This window comes from Passer domesticus, chromosome 1 (assembly GCF_036417665.1).
Source record: "Passer domesticus isolate bPasDom1 chromosome 1, bPasDom1.hap1, whole genome shotgun sequence".
NCBI lineage: Eukaryota > Metazoa > Chordata > Aves > Passeriformes > Passeridae > Passer > Passer domesticus.
Window position 1 is genome coordinate 53624009 of NC_087474.1, and position 25101 is coordinate 53649109.

The window sequence follows — 25101 nt, forward strand, 5'->3', positions numbered from 1 at the left end:
AACAACTCTTCTTATGTACTTTCTTATTGTATTGGTCAAATGCATATTAATGAAAATTATACATATTCAAACATTCCTTTGAGTTTACATGTTCTCAGAATTCTGTATCTTAGTCCAACCCCTGACCTTATCTTCCTAGAGTACATGCCACAATGCAGATGTGATTTTGAGAGTCTTGTATATTATTTCCTTACGAGGTCCCTTGGTCTCTGGTTTGACAGTTATTGATAGCCAAAGGATCAGTGGTAGATTCCTTTTTGCTCTTTGGGTGTTATTTGCCTGGTTTTTTCAGTGTTATCTTACCATACACACATTCTAGCCATTTTTACAAGTACTTTCAATCAACATTAGCTATTTCACTATTGTCAGTTAGTTACAAAAATAAAGGCATTCATTATTATTTCATAACTACAATTGCTTCTGAAAAAGTTAATATTATAATACACAGTACATACCGTCTATTTTAATATTTTGCAAATGCTTAAGGTATAATATATATTTATCACACTAAGATATACAATCTACACAGGGATTAGGATATTAACCATAAAAGGCTGACAAATTATACTATACCAAAAGCAGTTGAAAAGAGATTACAAACTGTACTATATCAACATAATTTACAAAACCTAATAGCAAAAGATAATAACTACATAGTTATTTATAACAGGACCATGTATTTTTGCTTTATGAGTTGACATATACTACTTCATAGTTGGGTAAGTTAAAATACAGTCATGTTTGCTTCAAACTTAACCCATTGTGTTTCTGTTTTTTTTTTAAATGCCAGATAAGCATTGTTGTGTATCATAAGAAGCTTCTTTCAAAGATTCTATTTTATATTGGCCAAATACTTCTTTAAATTTTATGAGCATTTGCTGATATCCATATGATGTATTGCATTAGGGTAACTCTGAAATTATTTCTCCTGCATGGTTGATTTTCATTTTAACCAATTTCTGCCCAGAAGTACCATCTTGAAACTCCTCTGGAAAACTGCACATATTAGTCATGCAGCCATAGTATTTCTTTTACAGATTGTAGAAGAGTATGGTATTAGGTAAAAAAAAAAAAAAAAAAAAAAAAAAGTTGTAAAACTGTTGGGGAGCAGTGTTATAGATGTATGAGTATGCATTTCTTGAGATCCAGAGCACTTTACTGTTGTAAAAAAAAAATTGGACAGAGAGTCTGTGACAATGGTTTTGAACTCTCATAAGTGTTTGTCTTGCTTTTCTGCGGTTATTCTGTTATACCCTAAATTGTGCTACTTTTGGCAAATTAGCTTAGCTTAATTTTTTCAGTATTTTAATGGTCCTGTGAATTTCTGATGAAGTCTTCTCCTGGGTAGCTCTGTCTCAGCAGTCATATCTTCCTGCCCTGAGTGGTTTTAAATATGTTGGTTGTTCTTTAAGAATACTGATGTGTGCCTGGGGATGATGTATCTTGGGATGTCTGATGAGGTCAGTTCCTGTCCACCCTGCTGCTGCTCTGCAGGAAGCTGAGCTGCCCTTGAGACAGCTCCTGGGTGGCCACAGCGTACATCAAAGAACCAGCTTCAGCACAGGGTTTTCTTCTTAATTTTTCATTTTTTTCTTTCCTTGAATTGCCATAGTCTTAGAAACTTTTTTAGGAGATGATGGCTAGGCCTCTCAGGGTGGTAGTCTCAGTAAGTAGTAAAACACTCTCACTCTTGCCTCAAGACAAGAGTTTTCAGTAATCAAGCCTTCTCAAGCTAATCTGTAGTTTATTTTACTATATTAGTTTCTTCAGTATGTTGCACACACTTAACAACTTCACATTACAATTATTCTAAAATTGCTCAGTTGAATTCAAGATCCTCATAAAACTGAATGTAGTATATGGGAAATAAAGGCACTTAAAAGACTAAAAGCATATTGTTTAATCTTACATAATCTGAAAGGTTTTTTCAAGATGCAGCAACCACAAATGGAGGTACTCTTGATGACATTTATAAATTACATCAATCATGACTGATGTTCTTACTCACATTTTGTGTCTTAGTGTAGAATCTGCCATGTTATGTCAGTACCACATTTCCTGGCAATTCCTCTCTACATGTTTTTACTTGACCGTACGTAAATTTACCATTGTATGAAATTTAGCTTTTACTTCATTCTCAATGCTAATTAGACATAACTATTTAGTTCATATATTCTTAGTAACATGTTAAATGAACACTGATACTCACTTTAGATACTATTTAAAAAATATTTTTCTGTCATTTTAAGACGAAGCTTAGGGGTAGCTGAGTTAGTTTAATTATATGAAATGAGGTAGGTTTTATCCTGTTTTTTTATTAGGGTGAACATATTCATCAACTATTTTATACAGTCTTCAGAAGATTAGAAAATTCAAGAAAAGATTCAAGAAAAACTTGAATATGGAACATTTACTGAGATTGAGTTTGTGTCCATTTCTTTAATTTTTCAAATTTATCTTATTGTAAATGATACAGACCGTTCATACACATTGATAAATGTTCTCAAACTTAACCTCAAATTTTATTTCTCTGTATGGGTATATTAAGAAAAAAAATGCTAGCCACTTGCCTTCACTAAGTTCTGGTTTCACTCAACCCTTCAGGCCACCACACGTTCAAGATCTTTGATTCCTCTGCCTTTTTTTTTTTTTTGCCTTTTTTTTTCTTTTTTTCTTTTTTCTTTTTTTTTCTTTTTTTTTTTCCCTAATAATCTGAATTCAAATCCTTTATATGGATTACTTAGCACTTGGGCCTAAAGTAAAATATTAGCCACTTATCAGTCCAGATTTCCATTCTTTAGCATGTTGTAGAGTCCTCCAAGTCTTCTGTGAAACACAATCCATCTACCCTTCTCCCGTCCACATGGGCCACCAATAAACAGACTGAGCTATTCCTGCTACTAAAGTTAATTCTTGTCTAGAAGGGTGGTCAAACTGAGGCTTAAGGAGGAGGTTAAGCACTTGCTGCTCCTGACCATAGCCTTCCTTTTTACCATTAAGAACCATCAGATGCTTTTCAATGACCTGTGTGTTTCAAGTCTATTTTCTGTTGTTCTAAACGTAGTGCTACTTGGCATTTCCTAACCTTCACCATAGACCAAACCCTGACTTTAACCCAGATATTCCACAGAACAAGATGAACAAAATACTTAAAATTTATTTCAACCTGTCTATGAGGTGGGGGTGGTAGACTTAGAGTAACCCACATGTAATGCAGACAAGCCTTCATCCAGCTTTAGTCCTACACCGAAAACACCCTATAGGTGCTGACCTAACTGAGCAAAAATAAACTATAGACTTCTATTGACAAGCGACTTCCACTTTGAGACAGAAGTGCACAAACAAGAGCTGAAAGGTAGGTCAGTTTCTACAGCTGTCAACCTGGCCACTTTTCGGTTTAGACAACCAATGGTAAACTTGTGAATAGGTTGGTTGTAAAAGGCTGAGCTACACATTCATTAGTCCATGGAGTTATATGGGTGGGATCTAAAAGAACCTGTGAGGAATAGTTTATTTTAGCCACAGTCTGCTCCACCGGGATTAGGATTGCTTTCAGCAAAAGAGAAAATGAACCCCAGTTATCTGTGTACATGGCATGAGCTGCAGGACTTCCACGAGGGTAAGTTTCTTTAGTCTCTAGCTTGGAACTTGTAGATCCAACCATATGATATTTATACAGTTTTGATTTGAATTGGCAAAATTGAGAAACTATGTTATAAATTATCTGTATTAAGATTAGGGTTGGTGTTTGTAGAGGCTAAATTGTAACACTGCATCTTGGTTCAGCTGAATATCTGTATATAAATGGAAAGCTGGAGTTAGGCTAAAAACACCCCAAACCATAGGAGGTAGGTGCTACAGGAGGTTGTTCCCCTCTGAGCCTTGCACTCTGGGGCCTGAGGCACATTTGAAAATGTGGATGTGTGCCATTGATATGGAAAAAAAAAGAGTATCATGACAACTTTTGATGCTGTAGTTTGTTATCTATGTTACGAATGCTCATAGTACAGTTAACATGCTTCTTTCTTCAAATGTGGTTTGAATGCATTGCCATGGTCAGGAGGCTTACGTGGCCACCACCTCTTTGAAAAAAAACATGTTGGATTTTCAGAAAGCCCCCTGGTGCAGATCAAAGCAGTGCCACAGCTGGGGGCAGCCTGTTTGACTCACTGGTGACAAGGAGCAATATGAAGGCCTGTGATGATTCAAAATGTTAAATTATTTCGCTTTATAATTATCTATGATACTTATTAATATGTTATGAAGAGGTTGGTGATGAGAGTGTATGAGGTTTTGGGACTAGTTAACTGTCTTAAAAGCAACTAAAAATGCCCACATATGCCAGGAAAATGAACATAGCTACTGGCAGCAAAAGGCTAGTTTATGTATTTTTTTCTTCTCTGATATCATTCTTTCAGTCTTTCTGCTGTAATTATGTCAAAACTTCCTTTCATATGCCATGTCCACAGGTGGCATTGCATCACCTTCATTATTATCTTGACCTCTGGTTTCCACAGTAGCAATGCTCATCACCCCTTTGTGCAGCCTGATTTTGTGCTGTGAGGCTGGCTGGACTTGGGAGAAGAAGGTGGTCCAGGAAAGAATATCGTAGTACTGGAGCTGTACATTCTTTGTTTTGAGAAGAATAGGTTACAATGTTTATATGTTTACTCATAGCATCTGCTAATTGCTACTGTTTCAATTTTGTGGGGTTTCAGGGTTTTGTTTTGGTTTTGTTTTAATTTGTTTGGTTTTGTTATTTATGGTGCAAATAGATCATTTGGTCAATTTGTAATGGGAGAGCAATCTGAACATCAATCTGTGGGATGGTTCATTCCTACAAACAAGTACTCTGTAAAGATTTGGGGATTGCTTTACAAGTAGGGTGAAGCCTATTTGCAGCTATGTTTAAGTCATCAGATTATAATGAATGGATAGCAATGGGATTTAATAATAGAATGCATTTATTGTGGTTAAATGCAGTGCAAAGTGTAGCTGCATCAAATTACTTTTGGGATTGATGATTAAATTGCTCTTGTAGCATGCTTATTATCTAGTGGATGATGATCTACTTACGAATTAATGAGGGGAGCAAAATGAACACTATGTTTTAAATAGCCATCAGCCTTACAGTTCTTTATTTTTTATGACTTTATGTTGAAAATCATGCAGATAAGAATGATGTTAATACTGTTAAATGTATTGAGAAGAAAAACCTGATGAGTTTTTTTTCTTTCTTTGTCTGAACTAGAGGACAATTTGTAGTGCCAGCAGAATTCTCTCATTCTTTCTTGCTTTGAAAAAATAAGAAGCATTTCCCCCAAGGACTCCATACACACCATACACACATAGACCCCTCACAGTTTTTTGTTTTGGTTTTTTTTTTTTTTTTTTTTTTTTTTTTGTTGTTGTTTTGTTTTGTTTTGTTTTACAGAATAGTTTCTTGTGTGCATTTTGGAAATTGTAGAGCACAAAGCATTCCCAAAAGTAAAATGCTATTTATGTCTAACTGCAAGAACAGAAGTGTTGAAAGTAGCAGATATTTTGATTTGTGTCATAAATATTAAATTATTCCTTATTCCTTTCACTATAGGTTCTTCAAAAACTAGGAAAAGCAGATGAAACTAAAGATGAACAGTTTGAAGAATACGTTCAAAATTTCAAACGGCAAGAGGTCAGTTACTTTTTCATTTTCTTTAATTGTGTCTTAAGAGTACAATATATTTAACTTGCTGTTTTTGAATGTGTTGCAGGGGAACAGGTAATATTCTGTTTTTTCATGGGTACAAGATTTTGTTCTGCAATTTTCAAAACAGAGATAACAGTTGCATTTGTCCATGCAGAGCACTAAAATATGGGCCAAAAATAAAAGCACATTTCTTTTCATATGTAACATCATCATACTTAAACTGGTTGAGATCAGAGTGACAGTACATTTTCACCAGTAATTAAGAATAGAACCCAACCTGAACTAAATGCAGCTTTGTGATCGCCTTGTTACAAAGAAAGAGAAGTATTTACATGGTTTCATTTGGTGGATTACTTTCATCAGTGCTATATAATAATACTGGTTTTATAAGAGTGAGCAGATTAATAGTTTTGGACTGCACGTGTGTTGTGAAGTTCCCCGTGGGTGCTGAGGTCTGTGGTGGCAGTGCTGATGAAGCATAACTAGGCAGCAATGCTCAATTACTCTTAGTGTTATAAACACAACATAGGAAACCAAAGGTGCTCCAAGGAGTTTATAATCTACTCCCAGTCCAATCCTAAATTCTAACCCAAATTACTTGTTGCTTCATTGGACAGACTTTTTGGCTCTGAGAGGATGAATTGCAATTTATTATAAGTACCTTTGTAGCACAAATTAATACCTCCAATAAACTGTGGTAATACCACCAAGAAAATAGTCTTGTTACATAAGTATGAACTAACATATCTGTTGTCTTTGTGAGCTGTTATTTAGAGCTCCTATAGAAAGGAACTGGAGAGTGAGAACTACTCCCACACATTTTACACAATCAAAAATTTGGCTCATGTCAGTGTTTTCAGTTTCTGCTCTAAATCAGTCCTATTCTACCAAATGCACTTTCCTCCTTTTCATGTAAACACAAAGCCTGCATCCTGACTGCTGGAATGCTTATTAACTCTTCTGCATCTTATTGTCACTTTGCCTTTATTTTCTTCTCAGTGTAGAAGAGAGGGAGGTTTCAAAAGCTATTGAGCTTTCCTCTTCGCCAAACAGAGGAATACTGGGAAGTAAAAGAACCTGTTTCTCTGAGATGGATAGTTCTTTCCTCAAATTTCTTGAGGTCAGGAAGATGGTGGGATTTAATAGAAGTTTTGAAAACCTACAGAGATGCTATATTTTCCCTTTTCTTCCCTTTCTACTTTTCCAAGTCTTCTTGACCTTTTGATTATTTGATGTTGTTGCTTGTCCTTGTCCATATCCCAGCTGTTTGCACAGCTAGTAAGTGTGTTTGTAGAAATAAAGTACATCTCTGAGGGGTTTCTTCAGTGTAGGAGCAAATGGAGCATCTCCATGAAGAAACTGAATTTGTGGTACTTTTCTCTTTCAGTTCAAAATTCTGAGACAAACAAGAGGGGAAAGAGGAAAAAAAATCCTTTTAAGCAAAATGATATCTCAAGTATTGGGATTTTTCTGTCCTTTACCAAGAATTTTCTGTAATGGTGATTTTAAGCTGAAAATCTTGCTTAGATCTAAGGAGGATATTAGCATTACTTTCTTTTTATTTCCTCATTCTTTGATATACATAGACTCAATAATAAACAGTAAAGTACTCTGCAGGAATTGCATAATGCTAAATCCTAAATGCAAATATGAGTTGGGACCAGAGAGGAAATTGGGTAGGGAGGGGTGACTGCAAAGGGAGCTACTACAATTGTCGTGACAGTTGCATACAGATTAAGCTAGGTGCACTGACATACCAAATGAGAGTGTATTTACTGAACTAGTCACACATACTTACTGTGCTTTCAAGAAGTTCTGTTGTGCTCAATTCTTCAAATACAACAGGGAAAATGCTGCAAAAGCACTGTTTCTGCCGTGTTCACCAATAAGAAGCATATAAATAGTTTAAATTTCCTAAGTTTGTCCATGTTTTTATCTACAATTTAATAACAATGCAAAGGTATGAAGCATTACAATGTGCATCTGAATTATCACTCATACTGATTAATGCCATGCAGAACTGCTGTCTTTTGTGAACCCAGAAATCCATCTCTTCTTGGTTTATATTCAGTCCTGCTTTCAAGTTCAGTCTGCAACTCTAGAGGCTTTAGATAAAGTCAAATTCTAGATATTAAAGTATAAAAAGGCAATCTGGTGGATGTATCTCTGTGCTGAAGCTCACCGCACTGTTGCTGTGGGCCATTCAGGAGGCTTGCAAGAACAACCAACCCTGTTAGAGGCTGTGCAGTCTTTTTCAGTTTCCTCTGGGATTATTTGTCTCTGTGATGGTGACTGACCTAGCAAGACCATGGCAGAGGAAATTTGAGAGGAGGTCCAAGCTTTACTTTGTTACTTGCAATCTCATTTACCAATGACTTGTCTGTTCCCTGGCCACCTCACCTACTTCAGTTCATTCTGAGGAGCACTATAATTTCAGTTCTATGTCTCTTTGCAAGTTCTTTGTTGTAGCTGGTGCTATGTGTGCCCTGAGGATCCTGGTAAGGTGAAAGCTGTGAAAATGGTCTATCTTGCTTGCCTGCATTCCTGAGCATGCAACCCTTGAGAGATCAACTAACCTTAAGTATAGAATGATCTTTTTATTACTACTCTCCAAAGATAATAAATGAGGACTCCCAGTTCAGCCCAATGAAAGGATAAAGGAAAGAGCATAGTGCTCATTTTCCAGGAAACAGAAAATTGAAAACCTGAAATCTTTGCCTGAGTAGTAGATTAGATGGTGGGTCTGTACCAAACTCAGAAGAAGGTTAAGTGTAAGGATACATGCATGTCGTGGTTTGATACTGGCCAAAGATCAGGCACCCACAAAAGCCACTCACTCACCCTCCCTTCCAACAGCTGGGCAGAGAGAAAAATTTAATAAAGGCTTCATGTGTTGAGATAAGGAACAATAGAAAACACTCCAAGGGCAAAACAAGGTGAGCTTAAAGGTACAAAGTGAATTTATTACTATTAGACTCAGAGGAGAATAATGAGAAGTAAAATAAGCCCTTAAAAACACTTTTTTGCCCCAACCCCTCCCTCCTTCCCACTGACAGCGCAGGGAGACGGGGGGCTGAGGATTTGGGTCAGTTTGTCACCTGAGGTTTTTCTCCACTACTCAGAGAGACTAGTCCTTCCCTTGCTACACCATGGGGTCCCTTCTCAAAGGGAGACAGTTCTCTGTGAAGTTCTCCAGCATGGCTCCAAATCTCATGAAAAGCAGTCCTGCCAATACTACTGCAACTTGACTCCTTCCCATGGGCAGGCAGTCTTCCCAAAACTGCTGCAATGTAGGTCACTCTACCACGGGGTGCAGTCCTCCAAGGACAGGCTGCTCCAGCCTGGAAGCTGGGGCCCCCTCTATCCACCAGGTCTTCCACTGGATCATAGCCTCCTCCAGGAGATGGTGCTCACACCTGCTCCAGTGTGAGCACCTCCCCCATGGGATGCAGGTGGATCTCTGCATCCCACATAGACCCCCACAGGCTGCAGGGGCACGGCTGCTTCACCATGGTCTTCACCACAGCCTGCAGAGGAATCTCGGCTCTGGCACCTCAAGTATCTCCTGCCCCTCCTTCTCCACTGACCTTGGTGTCTCCATGTTGTTTCCTTCACATGTTCTCACCTCCTCCTCTTCTCTGGCTAGGAAAAAACTGTGCATGCACACTTTTAAAACATTTTTTCTTAAATATGTTATCAGAGGTGTTACCATCATCTCTCATTGGCCCAGCCTTGGCCAGCAACATGTCCATCTTCAGAGCCATCAGGGATTGGCTCTGCAGGACATAGTGGAAGCTTCTAGCAGCTTCTCACAGAAGCCACCTCTGGCTGTCAAAAACCAAGCCATGCAAAACCAATGCAGTGCAGCAGATCTATCTGGAGAAAATAGTCATTTAGATTCCCCAGTCACCCATTCCCATCTCTTTCTGAATACAACTGGATGAGAGCCTCTTCTGAACTTGACAACCCAGAGTTGAATTACCCAGATGAATCACTGTGGAGAAACTGAGTCATCCCATGTCCAGAGAGAACAGAGCAAAGTTGCTTTGCAGAGCCCCAGGACTGTCTCTATCAAAACCATTAAGCTCCTGTAGCTGATGATAACAGAAGAACATTTAGATTTTAAGCAATGAATACAGCTGGTTTTCATCTTCCACTTGAGCTGTAAACTGAAAATTCCCACTCTAAATCGAAGCTTGTGGAACATATAAACTCATACATGACAGTATGACACAGGTTTTCATTGTATTGTAAGAAATTTCTTGAGATTTAAACATTTATCTCTGCACAGCTAATTGTAAATATGCTCAGCCTCTTAATCGACTCTGAAGTTCAGAATGAGGGGGAAGAGAATTTCTGCATAATTCTCTCATTTCTGTGGTGAAATTATCATCAAAGGCCATTGAGGATTTAACAGAAATTCCATCTGCTTTCAAGCAATTGCATCTTACATGTTCTGTTTTTTACAGGGAGTACAGTAGCAATTACCTTTATCCCCGTGTATATTTTAATGACTCACAGTCATTAAAAGTCACACTTTATTGTTCTGAGAGGAATATTCTATTTCATGTATATGCATATTTGCCTCTCTTTATTTTTCTACATGTAGTTATGAGACTTCTTTTACTTTACATACTACAGTTAAAATATATTTTAGTGCTTAAGCCCATAAATGTTATGTACTGTATATGTACACACAGGAGATATAACAGTTGTTACTACAAAAGCAGCTTCCCATGGCAAGTTGTTAGAAAAAAAAGCAAAATGTCAAAGGCTGTTGTTGATAGTTTATAGATATAATTAGGTGAAAAAGAAGAGCCTTTTTTTACTGTTGTTGAGTGATCAGAACCTGCTTCTGTGGACTGTTTTACTTAATGTGCACCCAGTAGTAAGAGCTGCTCATTGGGTGTAATTGCTATGGCTCCTGAAAAGGCTTATCCTGTCAAAATGTTCTTTCACACAAGCATGCTTGGCTGCCTTACAGCTGTGTCATGACATTGTCTAAGACTTGGTTTGTGAGGCAGTTAACATTTTCTGAAGTGCTCTTTTTGCATCAGCCATGCCACTGATTTTTTAAAACTTACTCATGAATTAAGATACCCAAGATGAGATTCATCACGAACATATAGGTGCCAGATGTGCCTCACAGTGTCCCACCTGGCCTGCAGACATTGCTCCAGAAAAAGACATATGGCTTTGACCACAGTTCCATATTATACCTGCTATCTTGGCTACCATGTGGCATCTCCAGCTGCAAGAGACATAAGTTGACAGTTTGGCAGCTGAACCTCATGCCTAGAGAGTGATCCAGTTCCAGATTGCAACACCTGAACTTGGGTGTCTGTGTTTCCAGGAGTTGGGTATTCCTTTGATGCTTGTGCTGAACTGGGCAGCAAGGTCTGGGAGAGCAAGGCAAAAACCCATCAGTTTCCCAGGGGCATCTGTGGGCCTTAATGTCTCTGATCAGCCCTGTCTGGGTCCACTAATCCTGCGCATGGACCCAGGAGTCCCATTTTAGCTCAGTCCTTGGCATAAGTTACACCCACAGAGTCAATTCCCATGCCTAGGGAACCCATGTTTCAGCTGCATCACCTGCTCCTCCCATCTGGATCTCCCAGACAAATCCTTGACCTGGTTCAAACCCTCATCAGGTTGTGGGTTGTCAGTGAAACCTCTTCCCAGTCACTGTCTCTGCCCACCTGTCCCAGACCATGCAGGATGGCACGATCAGTGAAGGCATAGCCTCCACTGGGGTCACTTGTGGTTCCTGGCACAACCCCCACCAACTGTTGTGAGGTTTCTGGGTTAGTTGTCTAAATGTTGGCATCTGTTGCCACTTGCAAGGCCCTAGTGTGTCCTTGCTGGTTTCCAGTTGCTGTTCAGAAAAGCTGGTAGGTCTTTGAGGACCTCTGAGGTGTTTGCTATTTGTGGATGTATCATAAACAGCACTAGATAACTATACTGGAGTGAATGGTTTTGACTACTGGATTTTCTTAATTGCTTTCCTGACTCCACAGGTTGCTCTTAAGACATCTACATTGTTTCTATGACAAGGAGAGACACCCAACTAATGTAGGCAGTGATAAGTGTATTAATCTAGAGTTGGATGAAGGACATGATTACGAAAGGAAGCTTCAATATATATTACAAATAATAACATTCAATTCAATCTGTGTTTTGCAAAATCTTATTTTCTCTAGGAATTTGTAATTACCTCATATATCTATCTGACCATCTTTAAACCTATCTTATGTCCCCCATTTAGACACCCCTCATTTTACAGGTCTTGTACATAGTGTTGAGATGGATTAAAGAATCCAGGTAGTAAACAAAAAGTGTAAACTTTAAAATTAGTCTGAGTGGGTGACACTCTTTCTCCTTAGCTGATACTCAAATTTTCTTGGTCGTCTGTAGAATCTAATACTAAAGTGCAGGGGTTCTTGGTACTTGTTAAGCTGTAACTATTATGTGTTCAGTACAGTTCTGTCCATACAAGACTCCTTTGCTAAATAAAAGTGATGCCAAGTGTCTCTGGTATTCCAAAGTAAACCAGATGTAGAAAAACACAATCTAGACTAGAGGGAGAGGGCTTTTTTTCTGTGAGCCAATAAGTCTTTACATTCAGGGGGACTGAGTCTGATAAGCATTTGGGGTAAACCAGAAGTGTACTTCAGATACTGGCTGATCTCTAAGTCAAATACACTTTATCCAAGGTATATATACAATCCATAGAAAGGTACAATGTACTTTGAGACCATGGGAGTCTCTGCTGGTTCCATTCCATCCTGAAATGTGTATTTAGTAATTATCTTATATCTTAAGGGTCATTTTTCCCAAGACAAGAAGAAATGTGGTGTACCATTAAATCTCATCTCAACCTCATTAATTTCCAATCAGACAAGATACTCAGGAAGGTGAATTTGTTTTATGCTACAAAACTATCTCTGCGTGGATAGCTCTATGCATTTCAACTGATTCCTCTTTAAAAATGAGAGAGCAGCTTATACAATGTTTTTCTTTCTTGATTCTGACCATTGATTGCTCCAAATTCAGAGTCCAAACCATTGTCACACTGTGCAAGTTTTGATTGCCCCTTGGATACAAACTATTATGCCTCTGCAGCTTTAGTAACTGTACTGTTTTCTCCCTAGTGCAGTTTTATGTTCAAAGTTATTTCTGGCTATTTTTAAAGGAAACCTATATATGTTTCTTCAAGACCACTTTGGGATAACTGACAGTGGGGATAGTTAACAGCCCAGCTCTGAGATCTAAGATGATGCAGTTCACAGCAAACAGTTCTGGACAGTTTTCTACCTGATCCGTTAATACATAGCTTATGTACATTATTTACAAATGTAGTTATGGGTATGCAGCTACATGCATAAAGAGAGGCACAAGAAGATGTTCAGAAAGTCTAGTTTGACATGAAATGTGTATACATTACTTTTAGAATCTTGTAGATTCTTTTCCTCTGCAGACCCCAGTTTTTAATTAAAACTGTTATTTTGGGCCCTACTTTGAGGCCATGAATATACTTAAAGGACGATGTGAAGGTAGTAACTGTGAAGGTAGAATGGTTAGGGTTTAGTTGTGAGGGAAGGTTGGAATTTCACTTAAGGTGAGTGCCATATTTTTCTGTCAGTCTTCATCTGGAACAGAAACTGATGGTTCAGTAAAAGGGTTGGTTTAGTGTCTCTGAAGGCACAGAGTTTTCTCACCTGCCTACTGGGCATCGCTACTAACACAAGGCAGAGCTCCGTGGTTCTTGCCTTTAGAGTTGATTTTTTTTTTTTGGATTAGTGTAAATCATCTGAGAAGCCTGTTTCATTTAATGCAGTTTACTTCAATTCAACATGCTACTTAATAACTAGAACAACAAAATTCTTATTTTTGAGCCTTCTTAGTGGCTGGGCTACAAATTTGGTGCTCTCCTGGAAGACAGTGTTATGCCTAAAACCTCAGTGTTTCCAGAGGAGGTTGCAAACCCAATTTTTTCAAGTGATGCAGTAGATAAATATTGCAAAACCCAAATCTCTTAGAGCTTAAAAAAGAAAAAAAGAAAAACCATTTCTTCAAGAAAAACATGCTAGAATTTGGAAGACAGTTCTAGGAACTATAAGGAACCTGATTGTTAGGGTTTAGGATTTTTCCTTTTGTTTCTTTCCCTCATGAAATTTTCATTACCATCTCTCATTATGACACCATCACGACTGACACTTAAGAGAGACAAAAGAAGTTGCCACAGGAGGGGCGCAGCTGGCAACTCTCTTGGCTGGGAGTTTTCTCTTTTAGGGACAGAGATACCACAAGAATTGGGCTGGGAAAAATGGGGCTGGGTGCGGCTCCAGCTGTCTTATCCTTGGCTTTGGAGGGGGACCGTCAAGTTGCTGCTTACTGGTGTGGGGCAGAGTTCATTGCTGCCACTGGAGCCCAGCCCTGCCCTGCTTCTTCTGCTGTGGCCCCACAGTCCCTCGCCTGGTGGGATGCCCTGCAGCTCCATCTATGGCTGTAGAGTTTCTGATACATTTCATTTCCCACTCCGGGATCTTGCTCATCGCTGCTGTTCCAGCTTGCTGCTTCCGAAGTCCCTGCTACAGCTCCTTTTGCTATCCAGAGGGGGTACCGGGACTGGCTGCCCCCCATGAGTTTGTAAAGGAAGCCCCCTCTCCGTCCCTTTCTGCCGGCTGTGTCCGCCACTACTGTGTGGGGAGAGGCAGCCAAAGCTCGTGCACAGCGCCCCCTGCAGCCTCGGGGGAATCATCGCACCGGCCCTGCCCGGCCAGGAGCCAACAGCGCCCCCGCCGGCTGTGATTGGAACTGCGCCAAAGGGGAAAGTGCCTGCAGGCGAGTGAAGGCCTTTACTGGGTTTGTGGTTCTGTTTGTCGTCACTCCCACTATTGCCTTGTTATCCATATGCATACTAGTAAAAAAACATTATTCCTTTAATTATATCTTTGCCTGAAAGCCCCTTAGTTTCAAAATTATAATAATTCAGAGGGAAGGGGGTCATATTCTCTGTTGCAAGAGAGGTTCCCGCCTTCCTTAGCAGACACCTGTCTTTTAAACCATGACATTGATAAATGGTAAAATAGAGTACTCTGGAAAGAAGATAGATTTTATATTGAATTACAGATTTGTCCAAGTAGTCTTTTATTATGTTAAGCTTCTCTTAATTTAAAAGTTATTTTCATTCATACTACATAGTTCTGTAAAAGACCTAGCAGTAAATAGTACCTAAAGTGTTTATGAACAAGAGACAGCACTGCTCAACTCTCTGACAAGTAACAGCACATTACAATAAAGAATATCTTCCAGGTGTTACAAAAAATGTTTTCTTTTCAGCTATTTCTCTGATGTCTTAGCAATAGAATTATGAAATTCTGGTATTAATTAGAGCTGCATTAATAATTGTCATTTTTAATTGTTGTTGTTGTTGTTATTGTTATTATTATGTTATTAATTACCCTGTGCTTCAGTTTCAATATGTTTAATGCTCTTGCCTCTCACTAAATTGGAGTGATATATTTGGGTTTTGTATGTCATTCATGTGCTAACCTTTCCTGGAAAGATGTATTGTGTTTCTATCCTGTATGTGACATGATAGAAAAATCAAACTCTTCTGTTCTGGCTGGAAAGCTGTAAATTCATGATTCCTAGCAAATAGGACATCCAATTACAACTTCTGTGGAGGCAAGGGGATCTTTAATTTCTGAGTGGATGCAACGGATTTTCTAATCCACAGGAAGCAAGAGCTGGTTAGACAGAAATTATGACGCTTTAGTTTTCATCATTAACTTTTTTTAGGTCTTGTCAGTCTCACAGCCAACACTTCTGCGGCTCTTTTTCTTACTTCCAGTGCTAAGACATACTTAAAAGCTACAAATTTAAAAGAAAACTGAAACTAAACATACCCAAGAATCAGTAGTACTGAAAAGGCCTAATGCTGCTGTCAGGGTATGTAAGGCCTGTGGTTGTAGATTGCTTAAACGCTGAACCTTCTTATCTCACTGAGTGCATAGGTCTTTACCAGCTGTGTAATACTGACTATATGATGAGACCAGAGAGCAGAAAGGTGATATGCTACATTGTTCAAAGCAACAAACTATTACTTGGGACATTGTGTTGACTTTCCCAAAAATGAATGTTGGTTTGGGTTGTTGGCATGCCTCCCTTGCTCTTATGTAAAGTTAAACAGGATTATGTACTAGATTTTTGGTGATTTGTGTACTGAGTTTGATCAGGTGAGCTAAGAGCACTGATTTTTTGTGCTGGAGTCTGGTAGAACATGCATAGTGTTATCAAACAAGTTGTAAGCTTGCTGTTAACACTTTCCTCTGGAGTTTCTTACATCTTATAAAACTCTGACTCATTTTGCTGACTTACGTAGAATAAATGAAAGAAATTATGAAATTATAAAGGAAGCATCAGCACTGTCTTGGGAAATTTCATTTCATAGGGATACAACATTGGTAAAAGGACAGCTACCTTCCATTCTCCCTCAAGAAGCTGATCTCATTTAACAAAATTCATGGCTTTAATGAAGCTACTTGGAGCAGTAGTTTCAGAGCCACTGGATATTTTCATTTGATAGACCAGAAAGTAGAAGGAGTATACCAATAAACACTGTAAATGGACACATTAAATACATTACAATCTTTTAAAAAGTACTTTTAAAAACCTGTATGTAAGAGTTTGCAAGATGTGCATAGTCAGCAATGAGGTATTTTCTAATAAATGAATTTTTATTAGTCTGTTAGATGACAAAAGTATATCTGTCTTCACTAATAATGAGTTTACTATAGAAAATGTGTAGACTAGATACACATTTTTCAGAATTAACAGTGCTGAGGGCTTTTGATGCTATTTTTTTTCTGGTATTTTTATAAAGGTCTAATTTTGTTGCCATTGAAACTGAGAGAATATCTCTCAGATTCAGTAGGAACTGGCCCTTGCTCATGGATTTTTCAGTGTCACATCACACAACAATTGATAATGAGGGAAAAGTCATGTGACTCTATCATGTTTAGCTATTTCAGGTGTTTGTGGCCTGTTAATAACTTAGACTGAGGAAGATCCATATTAAAATTATTATTTTTAATGAAGTGTCAGAACTCATAACAGCACATATGGCAAAATACTTACATCATGTTTTACTACTTTGACTTTTTCTTACATATTTCCCTGAACAGCGGTTCCTGATGACTCACAATGCTAACCAAGCATAACAGATCTAATAGTAGTTTAGGGTAGCAGTTGTAAAGCTGCACAGCAGTACAGTTATAATCAGAGTGTTTGAGCAATGTGTTTCCCTGGCATTTGTGGTGTGCTGCTTAGCCCTAGTGACAAAACATCATGTGTATGAATAAAACTGGACATGAAATCAGCTAAGGAGGCTCTCACCCTTCCAGCTGTGGTTTGCTGCTTCTGGAACACCAGAGATTTTTCAATAACTAAAAATTGTTACTATGTAGTCACCTATTCAGCTGGTGAAGATGATGAAGAACCAAGTTTCTATACCTTCCATTTTTACCACAATAGCTCAGGCCAAAGAAGGTATGAAATTAAAAGATAGCTTCTGTGCCTTCATGTGACTTCTCACAGTACAAGAGATCCTCCCAGGAGGAGACGGCATGCATGAAAGGGCAACTCCCATCTAGTTTCTGTCAAGCATTTGCTGATCCTCCTCTTCAGACATGAGATCAAGAAATTTGCTCCTGGTTACAATCTCCTTTCCTCTGTAGAAGCATGGATCACTTAATGCCTTGGTCCGTGGAAAACAGACAACTTCTGACCCGTGCCTACTACTTGAGCACAGAATGAAGTTAGCTTCTGCTCTGTTATGTAGTATGAAATAATGTGTTGCAATGACACTTTAAGGTTGTATCTTCTGCTAAAAGTATTAAAGTGTAATAAATCAAATACAAAAGTATTGAAAGTATTTCAATACAGAAGTTTTAAAATGTATGCATAATATTTTCTCAAAGAACACAACATCAAGCTACTACTTCAGAACTTTCTGTTGTTCTGCAAGTTATTAAATCTGAGGTTAAATCCACTGATAATCACCCTGCACTTGTCTGGCCCTTGTTTTGATAGGCAGCTTTGATTCCAAAGCAGGGGAAGAGGTTGCCTTTCCTTGAAGCATCAAATATGGTCCCAAACCAGAGAATGGTTAGTGGGCTGGCTGCTCATACCTGATGTTACCCAGCAGCTTTTCAGATAGCACCCTGACGGTCTGGTGGTATACCCCTGGTGGTATTCCTGTGCTCAGATTTTAGTTGATTAACGGATTTGAGAGCTGTACGTGACTTGTTTCAGATCAAACTAGTGTAAAAGGAAGCTTCTGTTTGTTGAATCTATAAAGTGAATTCAGTCTGCTTTCTAGGCCCACACAGGCATTTTTACCTTCCAAATTCTTTAATATTTCCAGGAGATTAAACAGTTGGTCTCTTCTTATAGTGCACTACAGTTTGAGAGATGGGGGTGGGGCTGTTGATGATCCCATTCTAAAGGCCTTCAGTTCCCTTCAAGAAGCTGAGAGAAGTGAGTTTGGTGGGTGTGACCTGCATTGTACTCTATGTACTGGAGACAAATATTTTTCAGAACCACAATTTTGACTTAACATGGCTGCAGCTATGATGGATTTTAAACATCAGATAGCCCCTATCAAACTGAATTTCTTACGATCCTCTGTGTCTGAATTCTCTGAGCATTGAAGTTGCTGATGGCAAATCCTTTGCTGATACCAGACATCCTTTGAGTTGAGTTATAACAGCTTATACCTTCTGCCTTCTAAAATATTCACATTATTCACATGCACCCTTTAGATTCTGTTTTTCACACGGAAAATATGAAACTCCAAAGAAGTCAGTCATATTTTGAAGCTGTCAGTGATATTTTGCTTCTGATTTTTCCATATGGTGTAGCTGTATGTGAGAAAATATGGCTGCAAGCTGATACTCCTGTAGTTTCCAAAAATTATTTGAAAAATATTGGAAACTAGCAAATGTGGACTCTTTCAAAAATTTTCAGGCTATTGAAGGTGTCCTGGACAGCATCTTTTTAGCAATAAGTAAAGGTTGTTTGCAAATTTATTGCAGGTTACTGCAGGTTTCTTTGCAAATCCTAAGAACTGTGAAGTCCAACTTGTGGTACAGTCAGAGACAAAATAACAAAATCCATTGTTTTCTCTATTCTGACAAGGTTGTTGGTATAAGAGAAAGAAATATAATTTTGATGTATTTGCCAAAGAAAGAGTCAAGATTTCACAGTAGATTGCAAGATGCACTAATCAAGCAAAACAAAGTAACTAACGTTATTATATTTTAATACTTATTTTCTTGCAAAATATTAAAATTTTAGAATACTTGGGAAATTGTTTGCAAATATAGTAAACAACTTGTGTAAGGGTAGAACTCTCTTTGGATCTGAACTGGCCTCATTTGAGTGGTTTCCAGTGGAAGTTCAGCAGTTTTGATTATACTTCTTTGTGTCTCAGATTAGGCCATAGGCCCAGCTGACTTGAACTGCACCTTAGCTGTAAAATTTACCCGTCTTTCTTTGGGTGGAGTTCTTCCCTGTACAGATGATTGATAAAATAAACCCAGAAATTCTACCCTAGAGAGTACACTATGCAAGCCTCCTTTGCCAGACCCTCTTTTCCTATGAATCTGTGCATGCTTGCAACATGTGACACTATTAATTAGATGGGTCCTGAAATTGCTTTTAGTTGTTCGAAATACTGCATGCATGTTTCAAGGCATTAAACATAACTGACATGTTTCACTTCCATGCTTTTTTCTTTTCTTCTTTTTCAGGCAGAGGGTTCCAGACTCCAGAGAGAACTGAGAGGATATTTAGCAGCCATTAAAGGTGATTTTTAAGTTTTATATCTTGCTTTCATAAAGCAAACTTTTTTTAAAAATTGAGACAAGTAAGCTTGTTTAAAGTATACAAAGACAAATAGAAGATTCTCTTTAACATGATGTTAGAGATTCTGCACCTTCAAAGTCAACTCATTTACATACAGTCTTGCATCCTTAACTGTCCTTTGTGTGCATCCTCCGCTGCCCAGATTCTCATGTTGTATGCATTTTTAGCACCCACAAAGTCTATACACCTTGTTACTCATCTTTGCAAATGCTAGAATATGAAGTACCTCATGTAGGGCAAGGGATTGCTTGATCTCCAGAAATGTAACATTTCCAGGTTATTACTAGTTGGATTATGACCTTTCTCCAAAACCACACTACCTGTGATAATATGATTTCTCATCTATTTCTGGCTGCTTAATCCATTTTTTTTAAGTTTAAAAGTCAAATGTTATATTACTTTATATTGCATTGAAAATCTAAGTAACAGAAGTCACTAACCAGTGCTTTAATACCAGAGACAACCAAACAGTCATTTAAATCCTACTAGACATTTGTAAATCCAGCACACTCAACAGAGCACTGTATGCAAATTGTTCTCTTTCTCATGCCACCGCTCTTTGGAGGAGTTGGAGGCTAAAGGGAAAGGAGTAAGAGTTGGTGACAGATTGAGAGACAGTAGCTTCTTAAGATAAATATAAATATACTATAAATATGTATGTGTGTGTATATTTTTAACCTGGCTCCAATCCAGTAGGGAAAATATTGCAAATTAGTATTAACATCCCTGAAACTCACTGTCATAGTAACATCATCAGCTGTTCACAGGCAGGTAAGAAAGCTGGTTTTGATGCAAATTATAAAATGGGAAGCAAAGCAGTAGCTTACTGTCTTTGACCATTTATTGTTTTCTGGATGGGCTGCCCAAGGAAAATTCCATACCAGACAAATTTGCTATAATGTCTTTTCTTCTTAGAGGAAACTGTAGCATTGGTCTTTCGCAGGGAACACACTGAATGCTAATTTTGCTCTCACAGTTTTCACTCTTCCCCACACACATTGTATGGTGGTTATTCAGAAGCAGTAGGATGATGCTGTTTGTTTGCTAGATGTCTGATCTGTCATGCAAACTAACTGTTTACATGCTGCCTTGATTTCTGTATTGGTGATAACACTCCTCTCTGTTTCATCTTCTTTCTCCATCCTTCTCTTCTTTTCCTAGTACTCCATACTCATGGTCCTTTTGCACTTCTACTCTCTAATGGACTACTTTTTTCACCAAGTTGTGTTTATCTTAGTGTAAATTTTTCCATTGTTTTAGTTTTGCCTTTTTAGCTATGCTTTTCTGTTAAGCCTAGTTTTCTTGATGCTGCCTTTAAGTAATTCGGACTGACTTCCTTACTCAGAATGAAAAGTGTTTGCTAGCACCTTATTATCTACATGTCTTAAAAAAGATCCAGTCAAAAGCACTCATGAGAGCCTTAAAATGTCAAAGATAACAAGCCAGCAGTGGGCGTCCTTGGCACACATATTGGCACATATTGCTGCTGTGAAGTGAGCACACAACCCAAGACAGTAGAGCACAATACACATCTCTGGCTCAGGCTTCCTCAAAGATGACTAGGTCAGTAGTGCCAAAGATCAGATTTTGGATGACTGAAGCACCTGCTACAGTGTCTTTGTTGCAATTCTTTGAATGACTGCCATCATTAAAAGATTTTTGAGGTATCTATGCACAAAAACATGGTAACCCTCATATTTAGGCACTTGAGTGGGATTTTTGCACCAAAGATGTCAGAGACTTGGAGTCATGCTGTCATTCCTGTCATTTTGCAGGAAAAAAGGTCAATCATATAACTGCATATATTAGAATTTTTGGAAAATAACACACTTGACATCCTAATACTCTTGGATGTATGAGAGAAGCAGCTCATTTTAAAGAGTTTTGGGATTTTAACTTCAGTACTAAGTTTTATTTTGGTGCATGACTTCTGAATGACTTGATATTGAAAGTAGGAAGTACAAATCCAGGTATGACTTCATAGAGTCATAGAATGGTTTGGGTTGGAAGGGACTTTATAGATTATCTAGTTGAAATCCCCCTGCCGTAGTTAGGAATGCCACTCAAGAGATCAGGTTATTCAGAATCCCATCCAGCCTGACCTTGAACACTTCCAAGGATGGGGCATCTACTTCTTTGGGCTACCTGTTCCAGTGTTTCACTACCCTCTAAGTAAAGAATTTCCTCCTGACATCTAATCTATACCTATCCTGTTCTAGTTTCAAACCATTAATTCCCCTTTGTCCTACCACTGTCTACCTGTGTAAAAAGTTGTTCTTCCTTTTTTTCAATAAGCTCCCATTAAGTACTGTCAAGACAAAAGGAGATCTCCTCAGAGCCTTATCTCCAGGCTGAACAATTCCAGCTGTCTCAGTCTGTCTTTGTAGGAGAGGTTCTCTGTTTCTCTGAACATCTTTGTCGCCTTCTCTGGACCTGCTCTAACAGGTCCACATCTTTCTTGTGGACTCTAGATGTAGACACAATACTACAGATGGGGATATAAGCAAGGAAGAATAAATTAAACCTTATTATGACCCTCTGTCCCTTCATTTTAATATATATTTCACAATTTGAGGTTTAGTATCACACATTCTTAAAAGAATTTTTGCTGTATTCAGACTCCTTCTCTTATCACTGATGCTTCTTAGTGTTAGCTGGACCTTGATTTTTCTTGTCGGTTATTGAAGGACTCAGAGAAACCATGCCATAAAGCTGTTGAACTTGTGAATGGCTTTTATGTGCCATTTTATTTCACGTGCATGATAGTTTAATGTCTGCTGCGTATCAGTGGTGTTTGTACTGATGAGGTGGTGTGCTATTCCCCATAACTTTAGTCATCTCATGCCTCAGTCTTGTGTGTCTTCCAATCTCCTTGGCAATATGTATCTGGGTTTTATACTTCATGATTTATATTTAAGCTTTTGAGAGCTGTAAGGGACTTGAATGGTTTTATGGGCCAATTGTTATAGAAACCCTAAATCAGTCACCCATTCTCTACCCCAAGCTCTTTCCAAGTACCAGTGCAGATGGGGAAGAAGAAACCTGGATCTTCATGCAAGTGGCAAGGTGACAGACATAAAAAGTGAGGAAAAGAAAGCACCTGAAATTTACCTGAAATACACTACAGATGGCTTAATGTAGTGATAAAGAGTAACTGGTGTACAGGAAGGGGAGATTTTTCAGGTCTGTAAGCAGTTCTGTTGCCTAGTTGTCAGTCTGTGGCTGACAGAACTGCACATGTCCTTCAGACACAGAAATCTTAAGATCAGTCATGTAATTTCTTAAAAGCCTTAAAACTATTCATAATCTTTCTGCAAAATTTATCCATTAATAATGGAATTATTGACTTTTTCCAGTGGAAACTCGAATGGATTACTAGCAATAAGAAGTACAACGCTTATGGCAGGGCAGGTCATTTCCCTGAAGAACCACATCAGTAATATTAAGAGCCAGACCAAGATATCTCATCCCATCAGGAAAATGGAAAATTCTCCATCATTCAGGCTAGATTACCCTGCAGGGGAGTGAGGAGACCCCACAGCATATGAGTTTTACAGCCAACATACTGTTCCAGGTCTTTCTCACTCTTCACGGGAGCTTGAGTACATTGGAGCTGTGATGGTAAAGAGTCACCTACCCTCCCCCTTCTCTAGTGTGCTTAATGGGAATATCTCTGCACTGCCTCCCCCAGAATCCCTATCACAAGGAGGCATCTAGAATTTTTTGGTGGCTCCAGGGACAGATTTCTCCTTACGATAGAAATAGGGATCATTTAATCTGAAAAGCTCAATCTTCAGTAACTGGATTATTTAGCAACATTTTTCCTAAGTGATTCAAATATTTTGGCACTTCTAGCTATTAAATACAGGACCCAATTACCAACAAGTACTACTGAATGAAACAATTGATACTAAATATAAATTTATAACTGTTCATGAGCAGTAAAAATTCTTTTCACATTTCTTAGTACTTTTCATATTACTTAGTACTTTAATGACTTGCTTTTAACAATTTATTTGTCTATAGTGATAGCAGTTAAAAGCAGCCAAGAGAGAGAGCCTGCAGTCTATGACTAAGACACTAATCCCCTTAAATTTTGTGCTGAATAACGTATAAAAGGTATCAGTGTGTAAGGAATAACTGTGAAAACCTGTCAAACAAAAAATCATTGGACACTGTAAGTTTATGTCCAGAGGTATGAAAAAGAATGGGAATTCACTGGATTGGTATTTACCTTTTCACCCCTTTGGTGTATTGCAGTAAACCTGGTATAGATGCAGTCAGAAAGAGTAGGATGGATGATATTAGCCTGGAAATTTCAAATTGAAGCCCCTGACTGAAAAAACCAAATACTTAACTGCCCACTTGCCTGACACTGCAGCTGGATTTTACTGATGTTTTTTATAGGAATGTGGTGGAATGAAGGGCTATCCAATTCTCAGTACAGAAAAAAAGTGTAAATGTTGGTACAAAGTTTTGATATAACTCAAGCATGGCGCATTAGGTGTGTTTTACTTTTTCTCTTAAGCAGATATATGCCTGAGTCCTGTAGTACTTAAGAAAGAAAGTCTAGGAAAAGGTGTCAACATGGTCTGTGACCGAGCTTAGTGCAAGTTGCAGGAGGGATTATCTTGCAGCTGTGCTAGACTGCATGCCACAGGAACCTCTGCCACAGGTTTACCACTCAGAGTGCTTAAGGGCAGAAGTTCAGGTATCAGAAAGGATCAGGTGTAAGCAGGGATGAACAAACCCTCCTGGTTTGTACATTCACCCTGACTGGAGAGAAGCAAAGAGATACTCTAGTGGTTTTGCCTTATCTCTTGAGTTGCAGTGACATTAAAGATTTTAAATGAGTCCTGCCTGAAAATATATGTGAAGATCATCTGTATTTCATTGTAACCTGGTAACTTCTGAGGCAAAAAAAAAAAAATTCCTTTTTATTCAGGATAACACTTTCTTAGCTGGAGATACATGATCCTAAGAATTAACCATGAAGGAGAAAAGGAAGAAATACATTTTAATTTTTGTGCTCTCCTAATAGTCTAAGATGAGCTTTGTCATTAAAAACCACCCCCAAGACAATTTCTGAAGAGATCAGATATTCTGTTTTGGCTCATTACCTTTTGATTTAAGGGCAAAAGCTTGTACCCTCTAAGCACCAGTATTTCTTTTGTACTTGTTCTCCCCCATGCCATTCTCTATTTTGTACTCAAGGACTGAGAACAAGCATGTACTTTCAGCTTTTTCAGTATCTGTTTTCTATCCTATCAATTCCATAGACTACTACTTTCTTATAAAGTGTGCATCCCTGTATTTATTTTACTCTCATATTAACAGCATGTGTTTTGTGAGTGCATGATGGAATACCAACTGACTAGATCAAGATATTCTACACGTTCAAGTTTCAAATTAGTTTTCCTTTTCCACTTGTGAATGTTTCTTTGTGCAGAAAACAAAAATATTGATGTTATTCCTAAATT

General features: G+C 38.3%; 1 protein-coding gene across 3 annotated transcripts in view; it reads left to right on the top strand.

The window, feature by feature from the left end:
- AMPH (amphiphysin) overlaps positions 1-25101 on the top strand; it is a 120311-nt gene that overhangs the window by 49856 nt on the left and 45354 nt on the right. For all 3 annotated transcript variants that reach the window (XM_064420753.1, XM_064420743.1, XM_064420760.1), the window contains exons 2-3: positions 5594-5674; positions 19507-19561. In XM_064420753.1, coding sequence (XP_064276823.1) covers positions 5594-5674; positions 19507-19561 — 136 coding nt within the window. The remainder of the gene's footprint in view (positions 1-5593; positions 5675-19506; positions 19562-25101) is intronic.